This window comes from Mastigoproctus giganteus, chromosome 4 (genome assembly GCF_048544385.1).
Source record: "Mastigoproctus giganteus isolate SK-2022 chromosome 4, ASM4854438v1, whole genome shotgun sequence".
NCBI lineage: Eukaryota > Metazoa > Arthropoda > Arachnida > Uropygi > Thelyphonidae > Mastigoproctus > Mastigoproctus giganteus.
In genome coordinates this window covers 125,967,044-125,989,113 of record NC_143578.1, presented here as the reverse complement: position 1 = coordinate 125,989,113, position 22,070 = coordinate 125,967,044, and the positions used below count along the sequence as shown (strand labels likewise).

The 22,070-nt window shown below is 36.9% G+C and overlaps 1 protein-coding gene across 1 annotated transcript in view; it reads left to right on the top strand.

The window, feature by feature from the left end:
- LOC150087047 (lysine-specific demethylase RAD23A-like) overlaps positions 1 to 22,070 on the top strand; it is a 186,011-nt gene that overhangs the window by 51,784 nt on the left and 112,157 nt on the right. The window contains exons 2-3 of the mRNA XM_090372915.1: positions 2,274 to 2,352; positions 18,961 to 19,040. Coding sequence (XP_090229041.1) covers positions 2,274 to 2,352; positions 18,961 to 19,040 — 159 coding nt within the window. The remainder of the gene's footprint in view (positions 1 to 2,273; positions 2,353 to 18,960; positions 19,041 to 22,070) is intronic.

Below are 22,070 nucleotides of genomic sequence, written 5' to 3'. Positions count from 1 at the left end.
TAATTCCTCCTTAAATTGATGCAGATTATTCACTACCATAATGTAACAGATTAGTGACTTTCAGATGCTTATGTTAAACCAAACTGATTCAAAGTTGCTTTGGCTACTTGGTGTACTGTTTTGGTGCACTTCCCTCACGTTTGATTACATTTCAGTATTGCGGAAACGTGTTTATAGGTTTCTTTAATCCAGTGGTGGTGGCAGTGGATACTTCACAGGTGCCCTTTAAAAACAATGTTCTCGTGTTAACTGTTAATCAGTGATGAAAATTCTTTATTATTTTTTTATTATTATTATTTTTTTTACCTTCCTAAATACAGCCAGCCAGACTTTACTGCAATAGTTTCTGAAGTAAGTTTCTTATGGTTTTTGCAACAAAATTGGGTGTGAGAACCTGTCAGTGCCCTGCCACCATTTTTGCAACTATTTGGATTTTTGCATGAAGAATGGAGTGATACTGGACGTGTCAATGCTTGTTTGTTTAAAGTTTCAGGTTTCTTGTTTTTTCCTCTCCCATTAGGTCACTAAACATCTACTGTCTTACCCTTCTTGTTTTTCAAAGATTTATTGTTTTCACAGCATAAAGACAATAACACCAAATCCTGTATTATGGTCTTTTAAATTGAAAGATGAAAGAGACTGGTGTTCCTGTTTTGTGTTTCATACAAAATTTATTTATTTATTTATTTTTTTTTTTTGAAAATAAAGGATTTAAAATGCACTTGGCATTTAAAATTTTTAATAATTTTTAAAACTTAAAAAGTTACATATAATAAGTATTGCAGTCCATTAAGAAAAGAAATATTGTCAGTTTTCAAGCAGAATAAAAAAAAAAAAAAAAAATTCCAAAAATTTAAAAGAAAATCTCAGGTGCCCTGCTACAGTTTCTGCTAGAAATTGGGACACCACCACTGCTGGGTTATTCTAATGGAATGAGCTGTAGGTATTCAGGGCTTTTTATTTTCATTATGTAATAAAACTGCCTTCAAACTTCGGATAAATCAGTGAATAGCTGCATTTCTTCAACTTATGTTCAATTGCAGTTCTTCTTAGATTATTTATATTTAGCCACACACACAGAGAATCCTGCATGTAAAATGTTGACAGCTTTTTATATCTCTTTAATTATGGAAATTCTTTTACCACCAGCTATCAAATTTTTATTTATTCTAAAATTTCTGCTTGTTGATGATAGATTTTTCTAGGTAATTGATCTGATCACTCTGTATAATTAGGTATGATTCTTTGTCTAATCCATTGAATTCTATTCTTCCTCATTGGAAGCAGGAAGACCTCTATGTGGAATTGGCTTTGTTGCAGAAGCAGTGTTTTGCCAGTCCATTTATTTTTTGCTGTTCTTTTAAAAACCCAAATTTTTGTAAAAACAGAAATGGCAGTTTTCATTCATTCGTGGCATTTGCAGACAGCAAAAATCCTTCTTTCCTTTCATCCATTCAGTGAAGTTTAGATTGCATATATATGCAATGTGCAGTATCCTTCATGATCTTCTAAGGTCATTTGATCTAGTGGTATCTAAGTAGAGATAATAGCATATTGCCCCCCAAAGTCACCACTCTGGATGTGTGAACCTGGCGAAGTCACACAGCTATGACGGTGATGTTTTTAATATTGGTTGCTAGAAAATCACTTTATACAAAGAAAAATGAAAGGTAATAAAATGTACACATTCTCAAATGCATACCACCGATGACAACTGATAGCTAACAGCAAACTTGTTATAACAGGTTCTCATATTTTCTAGCCCTCTGTTTCACCTACATTTACTAACGGGATTGATGTTCTTAGATGTGTACGCCTATTTTCTAGTCCTCTGTTTCACCTACATTTACTAACAGGATTGATGTTCTTAGATGTGTACGCCTAGTAAGTTTTAATAATAAGTTGATGTAGGAGTGAAATGTTATTTTAATTAAACACTTCAGAAAGATTTAACTGTTATCAAGCATAACCATTCTTACTTTCATTAAGTTTTTGTATGTTTAGTTGGATTTGCCAATTTTTGTCTGTTCAGAATATGTGGCACTCCCCCAGGAAATTTCTTAGTTAGCCTTATGGGTATTGCCAGCTCTGTTCAATAAGCTTACTTATTCAGTGCTTATTTTCTAATGTATGGAAATCAGTTGTTGTTCCCACCCCCCTCAAAACTGACATGTTAATAAAAAAAAAAAGTGGAATTTAAACAATTTCTTTTTATGTTATGTTATGAAAACCTTGTTGATCAATGTTCAGTTTACATTTCTCAAATTATATAGGTAAAGACTTTTAAAGAGAAGATAGAAGCAGAGAAAGGAAAAGAGTTTCCTGCAGCTTATCAAAAATTGATTTATGGAGGTAAGTCTAATTTTTCAATTTTATATGTTTCTTTCTTAATCCTGATTTCAGAACACAAAACTTGCTTAAATACCTTGATGTAGAAAAATGTGTATATACCACAGCCAACATCCTTTGACAAGTATTAAAGAGTGCATATTCACCTCTTATTTGACCTCTTAATACATTTGATGAAATCTGTTACCGTGTATGTAGCCTCTTAAACAATGACTGTTTCTGCACAGTCAAGGGCTGGTGATCCCAATCTGTTAATCAGTTTCAAAGCAAGAATTACATAAATGATGGAAGGAATCAGGAGCCGTGCATGACCATATCAATTGCTCCAGAGTCTGGACCATGTTTAATCACCCGAGATCCACCCATTTGACAGTACCAAGAGAATTCCAGTAAGGAATACCCCCCCCCCCCACTTAGACTACTGCCTTGATTTCTTCTAAGCATCTTGACCCATCCTTATGGATGGACTTCATTGCCAGCTCATGAAGAATAAATAATGACAAGAACATGATAATGCAGCAGTGTTTATTCTTTTCTTTCCAACATGCAATTCACATAAAATGAACTGATATAGGCCTTAAATAAGATTTTCCCAAGAGCTTTACTATTGAGTTGCTGGCCATGTCCAACATCCAACATTGATTATTACTGCCCTATACTACATACCAGGCCGACCAGGCTAGCCGGGTGGGTAAAGTGCCTGCCTGGCAACCCAAAGGTCGCGGGTTCGATTCCCGCCTCGGGCTTGGATCAGAGTACTGCAAAAACCTTGGGAGGTGCATTATGGCCACAGAAGCCTATGCGCCAACGACTACCAAAAAAAAAAAAATACTACATACCCTACTCTTGCTTACTTGTGAGCTGTTTGAAAAGCTGCTCCTCTCGTTCATCTAATAAAGAATTAGATGAATGAAAGTGAGGGGCAGTAGCTTACTCTTTTAAAGTAATTACTTAATTAATTTTAAATCTTGATTACTCTTTTAAAGAGGACAGGCTTCCTTGCCCAAACTCCATATTATATAAGCCCTTCAAATTACAGCCCTTCATAACATACATCAATGGTGCATTCAAGATCATATATGTCTGGATGTATTAAAACTCCCTGAATGCCACTACTATGTTAATTTTGAAGATGTTTGTAGCATTCTCATCTTGCCACTATGAAAGTTGGAATATTATACATAGTAGGAAAATCCATTGGTGTGCTTCACAGAGAGACTCTTTAGGTTTTCTGTTCACTATATCAGTAATGAACATGCTTTCAGATCAGATAACAGGCAGGCCATTACAAACCAGATCAATGATAAGTTGCCAAACCTATTTTAAGAGACAGAAAGTAGTTATTAATGGCCACTGCTCTTTATAAATTAATCCACTGTTGAGTTCCCTTACTGTTTTTAACATTTACTAATGATGTTTAATATAGTCATATCAAGTTTAATGATTATTGTTGCTGAATTTTTCCAGAGGTGAACAGGGTCATGCTGTTTCAACAAAAATAAGGCAGATGTGCAGAAAAACAGCAGTCGAAGTTTAACATAGATAAATGTAAGGTACTGCATTTGGAGTAACAGTGATCCCAGAATATCATACCATTTTGGTGATGCCAAGGTCAAGGATATTCTTATCAAGAGACTTGTGTTATATTTAATTTCATTGTTTGAAAACTAGACTAGATAACTGTTGGGAGACCTGCTTGAAGTGTTTAAGGCTTTAAATAATTGGACAAGGGAACATAAAAGTTCAACTAGAAAAAGGATGGTTGTTAGGATGGATGTGTGGAAATTTTTGGAAAATGAAATAAAGCGGATAATTTATTTATTTATTATTATTGTTGTAATTTTTTTATTTCTGATGCTGTATAAGCATGCTTTCTTTCATCATATTACCACTGCCAATACCTTCTCTAGTTTAGGCTGAGTATTAATCCTGCAAAATCTACTCTTGAATTTTTCTTTCAAGAGTGATAAGACCTTTGTTGGATGGTGCTAAAATTCTGGTTTCTGTTAAAAGGAGTATTGCTATGCATATAAAAGGTCAATGCATTTTTCTGAGCACCTCAGTTCAAGGTGAATTAACAGATAAAACTTTTGGAGCACACTTGATCTTAAGTGGTTGAGTGTTGTGATTTTCTTTTTTCTCCCGTTATATTTCTGTATTACAGTAGAGCATTTAATATCAGCATAAAAGCTTTGCAGTATATCACTAAAAGCTTTGGAGTAATACTACATAATGGGAATAGAGGATATCAGAAGATTGGAAAACTTTGAGACATGAATGGAGGAGAATGGAAAAAAAAAAATAGGTTGCTTTCATGAGAAATGAAAATGGTGGGTAAGAAGAGATGTTTGACTGATTGATCAGAAGGTAGAAGAGAAATTTGATCAGACATGTGTTCCAATGTGAGGGGTGAAGGATGCAGTGGAGGGAAAATTGGAGTGGAAGAGGCTCAGAGAGATAGGAAAACTGATAGATGAATTGAGAGGATGGTGAATGTGGGGTGATGAGGAGGACTGAGGATAGAAAGATTGGAAGAAGTGGATTCTTGAATATAGATGGTCTTACCCTTGGCAGAACACTGATAAAAATTGTTAAGATAAACTATATATTATATAAAAGTAAATATACAGCAATACCCTGCATAGCGCAGATAATTGGTACCGAAACCATGCTGATTGAGGTATAATTATAATGCGTTTTAATTGAATGCATACCAGAGAAACAGTTTATAAACAAATTATAATAAATCTATAAACAATTTGCACTTGCTAACCAATTAAAAGGATTTGAATTTAAAAAATATTACAAAAATTGTATTAATGAAAAGGAAACATCATGACAGATGAGTTAAAAGCTTTATTGTTTATTTAGGTATTTCAATAAAAAGAGTCTGGTGAAGTCATCTCTTCTTTTTTTTGGCGCACAAGCCTTTGTAGCATCGAGCCATATCTTGATGCTATGTTCAACATCCGGATCTCCATTCATAATCGCCTCACAGGCCATGTCATTCCCCAAAAAAACTTTCTCCAATTCTTCTGTTGAAGATTCTTTTGGTGCCACCTCAGAATTGTTTTCCTTTTCTTCATATGCAGTTTACTCATCAATTTCAAGGAGAGTTGCATCATCTGAGTCAGTGCAGTTACGTACATTGGCAGTGTCCAAAGTTTTGAATCCCAAGTCTTTACTGATCTTCAGTGTCTTCGGTAATTGTCTGAATTTGCGATTCAAAATCACTGAAATCATATGCCAAATGGGGCAAAACCTGCTGCCAAGCAGAATGCATGTTGTTGGCAGTGATTTCTAGCCAATATGCAAATATATTTTTGATTGTATTTAAAGGGGTAAAAATAAATTATGAAATTATGAAAAGCTATCATGTCGTCTCATCAGGATGGAATTAAGAATACTGAACACTGTTGCACGTTGCCGCTGACTGCCCGAGGGGAGCTATTGGCACATGTGCACGTGAGACAACAGAGTTGACACTGCAGCATATATGTATGCATACCTAGGCTACAACAACGCAGCATATATGTAGAGTATGTGTCTAGGCTATCGAATGAGTTTTAATATGTACAGTAAATTTTCCACTTGAACTGAATCGAAAACAGTGTTATAGCGAAACCCATGCTGTTTGAAACCGTGCTAAGTGAGGTATTGCCATATATAATTAAGGACACTTTTTTAACATGCGAAATGAGGAACAAAATAGGTTTTATTAAAACTTATACAAAATACAAGTTTAATGTTTACACTAGATCCTTAGCTGGTGACATTTCAGATTTTTTTTTTTTTTCTTTTTCTTTTTTAATGAAAACTCCAAATACAAAAGTTATTTGAACCTATAGTACTTAGTACATGTGCTGAAGGCTGAGATGATGAAAGAAGATACTGAAGATACTTGTTGACATTAGACTTGAATTTTTGTAGATGTAATTTTCAGGAAATGTATGTGAAGGGTGGTTGTTCATTAAAATGGAAGTTGAAGGTATAAATGAGAAAGAAGAAAAGTTGGCTCTGTGAGTTTGAAGTTGGACAGTAAATGGAAGTTGACTAGTTGCTATATGGGTTCGGAACGGTTTGGAAAAGAGAGAGAGAGGGAGCAGAAATTATAAAAACCAATTCAGAAGAACCTATGTCCATGGAAATAGCAATAGAAAAGGCATGCAGCAGAAACAATGTCTATGAGACAGAGAATGGAGAGACTTTGTAAGTGATGGGTCATTGATTAACCTGACTGTAAGGTGATCAGGCATCCTGGTTTCCTGGGATTTTAGAGTTTGTCCAAATGCTTTGATTTTTTTATTTCCCTCCTCACTTCTGATTGCACTAATGTTCTGGCTTTTCCTAGTAAACCAAACTACTTAATTTACTTTTCTTAAATAGAATGTCGCAGTAAGAAGAGAAAAGCACATTAAGGCAACCATCTCCCATGCTTACTGTCTCAACCTCATTAGTAGTACTGAGAATTCATTGCTAACATTCTTTCTAGTATACCATTCACTATCCCTTCTAAAACAGACCTCTTCAAAATATTCAAGATATAATTTCCAGCCGTCTTCTTGAACTCTTGCTAAGTTCGGTCAGTCACAGCTCTGTATATATGTTGCATTTGATACCTGGTGAAAGCAACATTGTGATCTGTTCTATGTGATATTTCAAGAAGAGAAGAATAGCAAATATTCTTTTCTGTGGATAACTGAACATCCAAATATGCATCACATCTATGGAGATGTGTTGTGGATTTGGCAAAGTTTTTGAAGAACCCCTAAGCAGAGATGCCGGAAGAGAAAATGTACCTTTAATGATGAGTATTCAAAACAGTGGAGTTTCATCAAGAGAGAAAGAACTTATAATGAAGTGGAGTGTGAACTGTGCAAATGCTACATAAATATGGGTCATGGTGGAAAATCTGAAGTAACTGACCATTTTATTAAAATAAAATAAACTTGCCCTGGAAATGCTGGTTTTTCTCTAAGTATTATGCAGTACTTTTGAGTGAAAAATCCAGTTAAGGACCATCTTACTGTAGCAAGTGAGTTGACAGTCAGTGGCCTATCTTGTCATTAAACACTACCATTCCTTTAGATCAGCTGATTGCAACAATGAACTAAAAAAGTCACTATGTTTTGGAGTATCTACGGATGCAATCAGCACAAAAACAAAAATATTTTCAATGTAGTTGTTCATTATTTTTGCAAAACAAAAGGAATTCAAATAAAAATATTAAAAATTGAATCACTACCAAATGAAACTTCCGATTACATTGTTCATTTCAAAATTAAACATGTTTTATGAGTATGGTGCTGATATAAAAAAAATACATTCATTATGAAACAGATAACACTAACATAAATTTTGGGGGACTGTTAAGAAAAGGCACAAACATTATCTTTTATAAATTATGTGAGGAAATTAATCTCGATTTACTAGACGTTGCATGTTCTGCACGTACTTTGCATAACACAATGCAATCAGGGCCTGAGAGATTATCCCACGATATAGAAATGGTCATGATAAAAATACTTTTATACTTTTCAACTTATGCAGTATGTACCTAGCGACTTAAAAATGTTTGTTCTCTATTAGATATGCAGTATGAAAAGTTTGCTGTTCGTTCAAAAATTTGCTGGTTGTATTGTACAATGTGGTAGAAGGAATATTAAAAATCTTTGAAGCACTGAAAGAATATTTTGATTCAGAGGAAAAGTCCCCAAAATTTATTTAAAAATTTTTTGAATCACTAGTAATGAAGCATACTTCCATGCAATCCTTAACATCCTTGGTTTATTTAATAAACAAATTCTAAAAATCGAAGTTACATAATTTAGGGAAAGAATTATGTTCAAGAAACCATTGACATGCTTTCATTATGCATTGATGAAAAATGAGTGGCTTAACAGATCTTGCTATGGCAAGATCTGTTAAGCCACTGTTTTTTTTTTTTTTTTTTTTTCAAAATTTGAATTTCAAGAACAGACCTCAGAATCTGAAAAATTGTGTAGCTTTTTCTTTGCCATTCCAGCACACAATGAAAATGTGGAAAGAATATTTAGGTAAATAGAAATTCAGTGGTCTGATGAATGAAATCGCATTGGATATTAAAACCATTGATTCCATAATGTAAATATGTAAATTCCAATATGTGAATTCAACTTGAATTTAACAATAAAAGCTGATTATGGAAGACAGAAGTCATTTAAACTATGACAAAGCACTCTTTGCTCCTTGATGAAATAATTTGTTTTTTTTCAATGAATTATTGTTTATATATTCTTCTGTAAACCTTTTAATTAAAATATTAAAATACCCACTGTCCCGGTTATCACCAAAGGCATCTGGTCACCCTAACATGCCCTGTTTTGAATGGAGTCTAGAAGCTTGAGGGAGGTTACGAGTGCATCACCTTAGATGTGAGAACAGTAGTCTTGATTTGAGATTTGTACAGAGTGAGTAGTTGTATAAAAGAAAAGTAACACCAAGAGCGAAAGAGAAAACCTAGTTTTTTTGATGCATGGGAAGCAATATTTGTTGTGTTTATGCCAATAGAGATATGCAATCATTTTCTAGAAATGAATGATAAGCATAGGAGCAGAAGAATCCTTTTTTTTTTTTTTTTTTAGATAGTGTTAGTAATGGCAAATGATGCAAGAAAGCAAGCTTATATAGCATCAGCCAAAAAAAAAAACAGTTCACCCAGCTGTACCATCCAAGAATTTGTCTGGTTTTCCTTGAATTAATTCAACCCATCCACTTCCACAACCACAGAAACCTATTTTCTGAGAACATCCTGTTCCAACAATCAACCACCAGGTGGCTGAAAACAAAGAAGAAAATCTTTATTGTACAGTAAAGATACAATAATGTGCCCACCACAGCCAGGAGGCCAGGGGCTTGACAATGATATAGAAATATAAAAATATGTACAGTATAAAAATTTGTGCAGTATAAAAGATTACATAACAATTAAAAACGTAGCATTAGCCATTCAGTAGATATGAGTATGTACATAGTTGTGAGGCAGACAGTGCACCAAGGTATGTGCACGTTCATATGTACAAAGCACATATTTAAGCATATTCACACAAGTCAGAAAATTTCACAGTGCCAAATTATTGTTCGGTATTGCATTTTCTTGTGAAGACAGTTCGTCGATTTGCCTGCGACGTGCCGTTATGCACCTCATAGGAGATAGCAGATGGAGATATCAGTATGAGTCGACATCAGGGGCCAAACAAAAGGGGAACAAGTTCGGCCAACGAGCGCCTGTAATTGCGATCAGAAGCGAATTTCTGGAGGTCAACTCTGATCATTAGCAGGGCTTGTACTGTAGGAAGTACTTGTCCAGGTAGGAATCTGTCACTGATCTTCAGCCTGTTCCGTTGTAGCTGAAGAAGAGGGGTGGCTCGTAAGGACGGAAGTGGAACATGCCACTGGCATATATCCCAGAAGTCAGGGGAGTTGATTTTGCCAACCAGCAGTTGGACTGTGGTCACAGTTCTCCTCATGCTGATTATTTGAGGCAGCCGCGGGATTTGGAGTTGGTCGGCCATGCTGGTGGTCCTCTGCTGAGGGGGGAGTCGATGTTTGTGGGTTGCCCACTTCAATATCCAGTATTCACTGGCGAAGATGGGCTTCATGAGAGAAGGTACTGCGGATGCCCATATTTCAGAGGCATACAGAAAGGTAGGATACACAATGGTTTCCAGATATCTGATTGTGGTTCTTGCGTCTGTGTTATGAAGAAGATGTTGACGGGCAATCCAGCGCATTCGGTTGATCTTGCGTAGAACACATTCGATGTGACAGTTGAACCTAAGGTTTGGGTCGAAGGTTACACCGAGATCTTTGTGTTTAGTAGCACTTGGAATAACTGCACCCTGCAGTGAGGGTTGTATGGCTGTGGGACACTTCTTCAGAGAAAAAACCATAATAACGGATTTTTGGGGGTTCAGTTTGAGACCGAAATGGTTGAGATGGCTAGAGAAAGCTGTGATCTTATTACAGATTTCCGATGTGATCACTCCCCTGTCGGCTGATGGTGGTATTTCCGTTAGGAACTTTATATCGTCGGCGTAGGTAATGACATCATCTCTGTTACACACAAACGGAATAAGGAGGGCGGTAAAAAGTAACCCCGATAAATGTGCGCATCCATCCTGCAACCATCCTTCCTCAACTTGAATTTATGCTCCCTCATTCCCCACTGGAGAATTACACGGAGATCAGCATTTTTAGAGAATTAGTAGTGGATATTCGAGAAGTTGAAGCAGTTTGTGCAAGGCAAGGTTTCTCAAACTGGAAGGTGGAATGCAACGTGCTGTCATCAGTAAAACTGTGGATAGGATTTCTGGTCAGTGGAAGAAGATCATTAATATACAAGAGGAAAAGAGTGGAATAAAGAACCAAACCTTGGGGAACATCTGCATTATGGAGAAGTTAGAAGACAGAGAGCCAGCTACCATCACCTGCAGTGAGTGTGTCAGAGAGAAAACTGGATACGTGAGTACAAAAAACAGTTGGCAAACCGTAAGATGGAAGCTTATAGAAGACCTGCCAAACGTAATGAAAAGCCTTTGAAATGTCAAGAGCAACTGCTCTTGTATCTAATGCTGCCATATTCGCAATCATTGATCAAATGGAAGATTTCAAGATAGTTGGTGGATAATTGGATGGGAGGAATTTGTCACTCTTTTTAGGAACTGGCTGAGTATGAGCAAATTTCCAAGAAGAGGGAAAAACACCAGTGGAATAAGAAAGTGTAAAAAGGTGAAACAAAACACGAGTAAATTGAGCACAGGTTTTGAGAACAAGTGGAGAAACACCATCAGAGTCTGGAGCTTTGTTGTCATCAAAGATTGTTCAAAATTCTTTTGACATCTCCTTTGACAGAAGGCCACAGGAGGCATTGAATGGAATGTACTGAAAATGGTAGGAGATGGTTTACCAAGATTGTCAATATAAGACGTCAATATAAGTTAGAAGAATAGAAGGATACTAGTAAATTGGCTTTATCTTTAGCTTAGGTGGCAGTAGAACCATTAGGTTTTAACAGAAGTGGGAGTAGAGATAGAAGTACAAATTCTCAACTATCATTTGGATAAGAAGCAAGTTTTCTACTTTAGCTTGTTCAAAGTCTACTTTTGACTGATTAATAACTACTTTACAGTTGTCCAAGCTAAGTGTAGGCAGAAAACAAACCTGGAGATTTGGATGCAAGCCAATTGTCATCTTGTACATTTATTGGAAAACCAACGTTTAGATAAAGGACAAGATTTTAAGATGGAGTGTGGAATAACAGATTTCAACCCCTTAATAATTTCACTGACACAATCTGAATGAACATTCACACCAGAAGATGTTAAACAGTTATCCAACCAAATAAAGGAAAAATAGTAATCTTACAGATCGTTGACAGTTCTTCCCTCATACACACTACTGGCTCTCTCCATCACTGTCTAGCAGAATAGAGGCAGCGAGATTAAACACTAGCTGATCTGGATGCCTCCTAGAGATTTACTAATAGGTTCAGTCAGTTGGAGTATATAGTGGCCAGCCTGCAAACACTGCTTAAAAGCTGTACCCTTGAAATGTAAGGAAGATTGGATATTGCCACAATGCTCCTTATAACCTCAAAAGGAAATCAATTATACTGCATTATGGAAGAGATGAGGAAATTGCTGGACTTTGCTCTGGAGACTGAACATGGATTTCACCACTTCAAGCCTCCAATAAGCAAATTGGTGGTATTGCACCAGTTGATGAGCCTGGTATTGCCTGGTAACACAGTGGGGCAAAATTTCTCCATGTAGTGTGGATGTCACACCTCAACACCTGCTTACTCTTACTTTGGTTCACACATGGGCGATCACTGCCAGTATATTATATGCAGGGGCATATAATTTTATATATATATAATTATATGCCCATATATTGGAGTTTATACTCAGGGTTACTAACAGTTCCACCTTTGTGAAGAGCAAAGAATTTAATTGTTGGAGAACAACCTGACTTCACCAATATTCTGTCCACTTGACCCAAGTGTGACCTGAATATTCAGTGTTTTAAACTTCCAGGTTGCAAGCTCTAACTTTTCATATCATGTCTGTTACAAGCCTCAAGGACCAATTTCTTAACGAATTCTATCTTCAGGCCAAAAAGGACTATTGGTAAAAGGGAAATTATTTAACAAAGTTTAGTAATTTACTTTCAATCACAGCCCTTTTGGACTGAAGATCTGATTTAGTACGAATTCTGAAACTCCACCTGCAAACAGTCAAGCGTAGATACTGAACTTGTATATTTTATATAAGTTTCAGTTAGTTGAGAAAAGGAGGAATTACATCTGATGTCTTGTAAAACACTTCTGTGTTGATACTCTCCATTGTTGAATCAACTGTATAAATAGTTTACATGTATTCCTCACACTCGCAGACAAAATCAATGATTGAATGCACCCCAGAATCAGAGTCCCGTGGACCCTAAGCCCGACCCCAAAATACATTGAATCACCAACTGTAATCTTTGAGTGAGAGAAGACAGTAAGTCTGTACTTTAAAAACAAATTAAATGCTCTGAAACCAATTTACATAATAAATCCATTCTTTTATCATTTTAAAAACAAATATTAAAACATAAAAAACATTAAGAATCCTCTGAGACAATAACAATATGAAAAAATATTTTCATTCCTATCCATTTCGCTTGCTTTCAAGAAGCATTCATTCCTCATAGTGCCCTATACTTTTTCCGCGGCCTGTACAACTAAAAGAAATAGCGTCACTTTCGGAGCTTGTGCATTTTACTTTCGTTTCGAACGCCCCAGGGGATGCGGCCGCTGAAATATTACACCACTATTAGTCAGTCGGTCAATGAAGGCCGGTCGTTCTCCTGTGTGCGGACAAGTGTCGAACACGTAATACCCCCAAGAACGGTGACGGCAGAAGGCGACTATGGTCAGCAGTAGGAAAATTAGCAGCACAGGTGACATGTTTCCTCGCGTAATCAGAATCCTATAAACACATTAACTGTCATTTCGACACTCCGTGCTTCATACAGTATCAATTTATTTCTGACACCCCCCCCGGAAAACGATGGAAACTGCCCTGTACAAATATCATATTGCTTTCTTCATATCATTTCTCCATGTAGTGTGGATGTCTTGTAGTGTCTAGTCGCAATAGGCGGCAGGTCCCCGGTTTAATTTTTTCCCCCCACAATGTTTACCCATGAAACCAATAGAGGTCGTGGGAAATGCAGAGGTATATATATTTTAAAAAAGGGGATAGCAGAGAGAGTTAACTTTTGGGTGAGACTTGACAGAAAGGAGTGAGCAGTGGGAGTTTTTGGCCGATTTTTTGTGAGTGTGTGAGGAAAGGCGAAGGAGGAGAAGGGAAATAATCACTAGGAACAGATGAGCAAAACAGCCACAATGAACGTTTGGTCCAGAACTCCCCCCCCCCCCAAGGCAGTGCAGAATCATTCGGATAAGTCAACTTTTGTTGCTTAATTACAAACTATTCAAATTTACCCAAATTCGTACCTCCCCTTTTTAATGCATTTACAAGACATTTTTCCTCATAGACTATCAGACAATTGTATCATTTTCTTAGTACTCAGTTTTAACAGATAATGTGACTTATCAACTTAATTGTAAAAATACTAATTATACTATTAGGTTAATATATTTTCCTGTTCTGGCATTAGAACAGTTGTATGTTATGACAAACAACAATCATTTTGATACCTGTAAGAGTGACAAGCAAAAAGCCGACATGAAGAACACTATTATCCAGCTATACCAACAGCAGTAATGTTTTAACCTGCTATATAGTTGTATCTAATTTTCCTCGTACAAGTGTCACATAAATCATGATATATTTTGTTTAATAATCTGCTGTATAATTTTGTATTTTTAATAAACCCTGTTTTGTTTGTTTACCCTTTTTGTCTCTTGATCATTCTTCCTAGTTGCACATAATTCACTGAATAAGCTTATTTAAAGAACCATTAATTGCAGTCACTCTGCCCCCCCCCCCCTTATCTAAGAGGTACCTCTGGGTGAAAAATCACAATGCATCTTGATGTTGTAATTTGCTCTTTACTTCTCAGAGGAAATTTAAGAACACAAGATTTTTTGTCCTGAATTAACTGTTAGATGATCATATTAAACCCAGGTCTTCTGGAAACACATATTAGCGTGCAGCCTTGTCGGAAGCAGAGTGATTCACAGAAACGTTAATTGGCAGGCACACTAAAACAGAAGAAGAAAACCTGTGGAATACTGGTGCCGTGACCAAAAGAATTTTGTTACTTCCCTGAAGCAGATGAGGCTTTTTGTGACTAGTCATAATCACGGGGAAAGTGAAACCGTGGATATTGCGACGGAATTTATAGCATGGAGATTAGTTGCAATCTTGGTGCATACACGTGAAGGACCATGCATCTGAGATGGGGTAGGGATGATGACGTACATTGACTGAATTTTGATGTAATTTTATTTCAAGCTTCTCCGCAGTTAATAATTTGATGTAATCGTTGGATGCTAAGTATTTTTGCTTGGTTGAATAGAAAGTTGTGGCCTTCACTGATTGCATGGAATGCAAGTTCTGATACAGAGCAGGATGAAAGGCCAGATGTTAAATGTTGCTTCATTCTTGTATTGAGTGTACAGAGAGTAATCCCTGGTATGAAGAGTTGCAATCCTTGCTGAATACATTATAGACTAAATCATTTAATTGGAATGTGGTAGAGAATTGGACTTCATGATGATTAAGGGCTGTATGTAGTTTCATTCTGGGTTTGGCTATGATTTTGAATTGTGTTTCTTTTAAAATACTATTTAGTTGTTTGAATATTGTTCAATATATAGTACAGCAATAAAATATTTTTTTATATTATTATTATTGATGGCTGGTGTGGTATTATGTAATCTGTTTTTTGCTTGTAACCTTATTTCATTTATAATGGGGGGGGGGGGTAACCGCTGTTTCTTAATGTTTGTATTTCTGTGTTTAGGGCTGATTCGGATGTTGAGTATTTGTAGGCATTGAGAAATTGATTTAGGATAACGAATCCTTTTTTAGGTGAAGGGATGATACAGGATGTCCACAAATGATTACCCTGATTACATTTTGTTACAAAAATTTTATTGCTATTGGGAGGTTAACAAAATTTAACCAAATTGTATGCTAATATTAAAAGTTTTTATCAATACATATGGACTTTAAAGAACTTCAACATGAACGCCTCTTGTGGCACGTAGAACATCAAGGCAATATTCAATCTCTCTCCATGCATTTTCTAACATCTGTGAGGTGATGCATTCAACTGCACATGTAATCCGCTCTTGTAATGTTTCAATATCTGGAACAGCTGTTACATACACCAAGTCTTTATTAACATATCCTGAAAGAAAGAAATCCAGTGGGGTTATGTATGGTGACCTTGGGGCCCACGAAATCAGTACATCCCTGCTCATCCAACAGTTTGGAAATGTCTTATCCAAAGTGTCACGAACAACTTGAGCCCAATGAGTGGGTGCTCCATCCAGCTGAAAGATAACAGTAGGCTGCCTCTGTTCCAGTTGGGGTATAGCATAATTAATGAGCAAATGTCTAAAAACATGTTTGCACTAATCGTGTTTTCGTGGAAGAAGAAAGGTACAATGATGTAATCATGTAATAGGGTACACCACACATTGATTTTGGGACTGTTACAAATGTGCTCTTTTACCACATGTGGATTTTCGGATCCCCAAATACGCCTCATTCGAAAAACAAACGTTCTGCAATTTTATTCAATATGAGGTTAGCAAATTCCTCACGTTTACAATGATCATTTGGTTTCAACCGTTGAAGTATCTGAACTTTGTAGGCTGTAGTGTACACTTTGTGCACTGTAGACTTTGGTACTTGTAACTGCCGTGAAGCTTGTTGCACAGATTTACTAGGTGATCGCGTAAAAACATCTTGAATTGCACCCACTGTTTCTTTGGAAACTGACAGTAATGCTTTTCCCTTTCTCAACTGACCCAGTTGCCAAAAACTTTTCCATCCACAATTTAATAAGCTTTACGTCTGGAGGATTTCTACTGTACTTGGCTCTAAGCATTCTTTGCACAGTCACAAGAGATTTTGTTTCAGCTAACCAAACAACACACTGAGCTTTCTCTTGTACAGGTGGCATCTTAAATGAATAGATGTGACAGCACTACTAGTGGCAACAGCAGTAAACTTAACTCACCGGGCTTAAAACTCTATAATTGTATTGATAAAAACTTTTAATATTAGCATTCAATTTGATTAAATTTTGTTAACCTCCCAATAGTAATAAAATTTTTGTAACAAAATATAATCAGAGTAATCATTTGTGGACACCTTGTAGTTATTTTAAGATTAAACTTTACACTAGAAACTGAAAATACTGAAACAAATTCATTAGGTTTTTTTAATTTCACCCTCACTTGGGTTATGAAAAAAATTAAATTTTGCATATACATTTGTTGTTTGTTGTTTGGTTTTTAGGAGCATTAGCAACTAAGGCCATATTGCTCCGGGATATGCGGTGGTCATTCCTTGACCTTTCCGCATCCTCCGTATTTGGTGGTGACGGGCTCGAACCCCGGTCTAATCAAGAAGCGTGTGCTACACACTGCTGCTCCTTCCCACCTGGCTATGGAGGCGCCTAGCATATACAGAAAGGCCACCAACACAGGAATGCTTTTTCATTACAATAGCTTCAGCCCTTCACCTATAAAAGATCCATTATCCTGAATCAATTCTCAATGCCTACAAATACCCAGCATCCGAATCCAAATACCCAACATCCGAAAAATAAATAAATAAATTTAGTTTATTTATTTATTTATTTATTTTTTTGTTTTTATCATTGTTTTGTTCGGATTTTTTTTTTTTTTTTTTTTTTGGCTGGTGCAGCATAAGCCATAGGCTTTCTTGCACCATGCGGCCGTTACTAATACTAATACATTATAACCAGTGAGTTATGCAAATCGAAGCAACTGCAGGTGAATTACGGCACGTGCATGGGTTGGGACACAGTATAAAAACACCTGATACTGAGTTCCATTAATCAGTGATACTCTTGTTCTTCAGATGGGAAAGGCAGCAGACTTAAGCGAGTTTGACAAAGGCCAAATTGTAATAGCCAGAGCCATTGCAATCTGATCATTACAAACTGTAATGGTCAGAGCATATCTGAAACAGCACAGCTAGTGGGGTGCTCATGGTCAGCTGTGGTTGGTACCTACCGAAAGTGGTCTGAGGAGGGGAAACCCACGAACCGCTGGCGAGATGTTGGACAACCATGGCTCGTCGATGCTCGAGGTGAGCAAAGGCTCTCCCAGATGGTATGTGGCAACAGAAGGGCGACTTTGGTGCAACTCACCGGTAATTGGAATGCTGGTGACGGGGTAATGTGTCACAACGCATAGTACATTGAACCTTTCTGAAAATGGGGCTGCATAGCCGCAGGCTGCTCAGAGTGCCCATTCTAACTACGGTTCACTGGCTACAGCGCCTACAATAGGCACGCGAGCATCCAAACTGGACCGTGAATGATTGGAGAAAGTCATCTGGTCTGATGAATCGTGTTTCCTGTTGCACCTTGTGGATTGGCCGGGTACGTGTGCATCGTTTACCTGGGGAAGTAATGGTGCCTGGTTGCACCGTGGGACGAAAACAAGCTTTTGGCGGCGGTGTCATGCTTTGGGTGATGTTCTGCTGGTATACCCTGGGTCCAGTCATCCCTGTGCCAGCACTCGGACGCCTACCACCTACTTAAACATCATTGCTGACAAGGTACACCCTTTCATAACAACGGTCTTCCCCTCTGGCAGTGCTGTCTTTCAGCAGAATAATGCACCATGCCACACCACCCGGATTGTTCAAGACTGGTTTGCAGAACATGAGGAAGACTTCCAGGTATTGCCCTGGCCTCCAAATTTCCCAGACATCAATCCCATCGAGCATCTATGGTTTGTGTTGGAACAGCAGCTCCAATTTGCAGTGTATCAACCACGGACCTTACAAGGATCTGCTGGTTATATGTTTGTACCAGATGCCACAAGACACATTTTAAGTGTTTTTACATTATTGTCAAAGACTGTTCATGTATTATTATACACAAAAAGTGGGTTTTATTATTTTTAACAGCACCAGAACTTGTTGCCTGTATTCATGTACATGTTCTGCAGGCTGAAAACCCTAACTAATTTACAAGAACTAAACTCTGTTCCCTCTACCTTACATTGGCTAACTATTGCTTTATTTCAGTAGACTTTATTTCTTGTATTATTGCTTTATTTCAGTAGTAATATGAACAACATAAAAATTCCCAAAAGAAGTAAGTTCTGGTTCAAATATTTTATACCTGAATAACTGTTTTCATTTAATCACACACTCATGTTATGTAAATATTCATTATTAGCATTCATTTTGGTAATCTGTAGAGGATTAGTGCTGAATAGATACACTAAAATATTTATGCTTACTGATCATTTTGCTACTTTAAAAATGTACTTTTAAATGTCATATATATGACATACCAATATTTTTTTGTCAAAATTTGTTACTTTTGTATTTTTACTCTTAGGGAAAATACTTGTTGATGAAAGTAAATTAAGTGAATACAACATTGATGAAAAGAAATTTGTTGTCATAATGGTAACTAAGGCAAGTACATATTTACTTAGATAATGAAACAGTAATTTTTTGTTTAAACTCTGTGGTTCTCTGAAAAAGTAGAAATAAAATATTCATTCTACTGATTCTTCTTTCTATTTTGCATATTCATGGCCATCTTTCCAAATACAATGCATTTTTGTAATTTGTCTTATGATTAACTGTGAATTGGCTTATCCTGACTTTCTTAACCTAGTATTTAGAACAGTTTAGAGAAACTGGCATGATTTGAAGTCTTTGCCCAACTTTGCCCAACAAAAAACAGCAAAGTGTTTGGCTGTGTTTTCATATATGATTGCCTCTTTTGGGGCATGTCAGTTGTTATTTGAACAAATTTATACACATTTATTCTGCAGTCATCCTTTTTTTGGATGAATGGTTTTAAATAAATGAAAAAAATATTTATTTATATAAACTAAAACCCTCTGTATATCACCATAAGAAAGAATAAATAATGCCATCAACATTTAGTTTGCTCAACCCTTTGAAAGCCTCTTCAGTTTGGTACACACACACACACACACACACACACACACACACACACACACACACACACACACACACACATGCATAGAGTCTGGGTGCTGCAGTTTACTGAACCCTTGTCTTTCTTGGTAAGAATACCTTTTTGTGTCCCTAACTAATTTCATTGGTCTTCTCTCTGCATCCTTTTAAACAGGCTTACATCCTTCCTATAATGAGGTTTCATAATCTGCAGTATTAATGACATGGCCTAACCATTGCTTTATACAATGGAATAATTGCCTCTTTATTCTTCCTGGCCAAGTTCCTATTTATCATTGACAGGAACTCCATGAGCTGTCCTAACAGCCTGCCTGCACTGCACTGCACAAGAGCTTCATGTCTGACTTTACAGTTACCCCAAGTCTTTTGTTATCGATCATGTTGATAATGCTACCTAAATGGTACATTTCCTGAGATTGCTCTTACCCAAATGTAGTGGGTTGCATTTGTCAGTGTCTTTGCCAGTTTTCATCTCGTTCACTAGTTTATTTAGATCTTGTCTATGCATCATCAGCAAGCTTAGGTATTAACCTTGAAATACACACATCATTATCACTACTAAATATTAAGTTGTGTGTGTATGTTGCGTGTACATGAATTTTAGTTTTATTTAAAAACTGTCTTCCTGAGATGGAATCAGGTAGCTGCATATGTGATCTGTTGCATTTCAGAATTACCCTAAAAAAATTTTGCACTCGGTTTCACACCCAACAAATTCACATAATAGCTGAAAAAATGGCACCAAAATATTTTTAATTTAACCCCTGAGTCATGCATGTAGGGTTGATTTGGGGCTCCGTAGCCGAGTGGTCAGGATCGGGAGTGCAGTAGTACACGCTCCTTGAGTAGACCGGGGTTCAAGCCCCTGACTGCTGAATACGGTCGATCTGCCAACCCGCACTGGACCAGCGTGGCAGATTATGGTCCAGTTCCCTCAGCATGAATTGTTGAGGAGGCTTCCATCCTGCAGTGGGTTGATAATGGCTGCACTTTACCTTTTTTATTTGAGGAATTTGCACTTTTCATCTACTCTGACCACACAGCTGAAACTCCTAATGGCTGTTTTTGAAAATGTTTTCTTTGATTTCTGCACTGAAAATTCTAAAAATCTTTGTTAATTATTGTGCAATTAGGAAAAATTCACAAATTTAGTTAAACTTAATTATATGCACATGTTTATTGGCATCTGTCACTTAGTGATAGCAAATGTGTGCACTTAAATATTTCATGCAGTGAGTGCAGCTGTTACTGACAGGCTGGTGCCTAATTGCAGGCATTTGTTGAAGCATTGTGGTTTTTAAATATGAATTTCACTCGCTAAGAGGTCTAAAGGGAGCTTTAATTTCAAAAATTAGCTTAAAAATATATGCTTTTAATATAAAAAATTTTCACAGTCTAAATTATTTTCTAGTTATTTTTCCAATATAAAGGAATTTTCATGATCTTGTTCAGAAAAGATTGAAAATAATGGCGGTGTCAAAAGGGTGAACAATTTTGAAATATTTTTTGCTGATTTTTCAAATGTAAAAAGTGTGTGGGTTCTAAGTGACCCCATGCAGTTAGAGGTAGAACAATCTTTTTCACATGTGCTTGATAGGTTAATAATTAGCATTAGCATTAGTAGAGGCATTTATTGCAAGAAAGCAAGCATATGCAGCATCAGCCAAAAAATAAAATAAAATAAAATAAAAAAATAAAAAATATCCACTTCCATTTCACCCCTCTGTTTGTTCGAAATACCTGTCCAGCTGAGCCTTAAACTTATTTAGGCTATCAACTTCCACAACAAGTGATGGAGGTCGGTTCCACCAACCAACCACCCGCTGGCTAAAGGCAAATTTCCTCACGTCTATCCTACATCTGTCTTTCCTCAATTTGAATTTATGCCCTCTCAGGTGATTATTCTGAGCAAGAGGAAGAATCCCATCAGCATTGAGCATGCTCAAACCATTCAAGGCTTTATACACTTCTATCAGATCACCTCGCTGGTGCCTAGTCTCCAGACACTGTAATTTGCAAAACTTAAGCCTTTCTTCGTAAAAGCACCCTTTGTTCCATTCACTAATCTTGTTGCCCTTCTCTGTACTCGTTCCAGCAGCTCTACATCCTTCTTGAAATGAGGCCTCCAGACCTGTATATAGTACTCTAGGTGTGGCCTGACCATTGCCTTATACAAGGGAATAATCACCTCCTTATCCCTGCTAGAAAAATTCCTATATATCATTGAGAATACACCATGAGCTACTCTTGCAGCCCATCTGCACTGCTCAGAAAACTTCATATCTGCCTGCACAACCACCCCCAGGTCCCTTTCATTCTCAACCACTGTCAGTGTAGTACCACAGAGTTGATACGTTGCTCTGGGGTTGCTGTTTCCCATATGTAGTACGTTACATTTGTCAATGTTAAACTTAATTTTCCACCTCTCAGCCCATCTGCTCAACCTTTCCAGATCCTTTTGCAGTAGCATAGTGTCAGTACATGGCTCCCACTCAC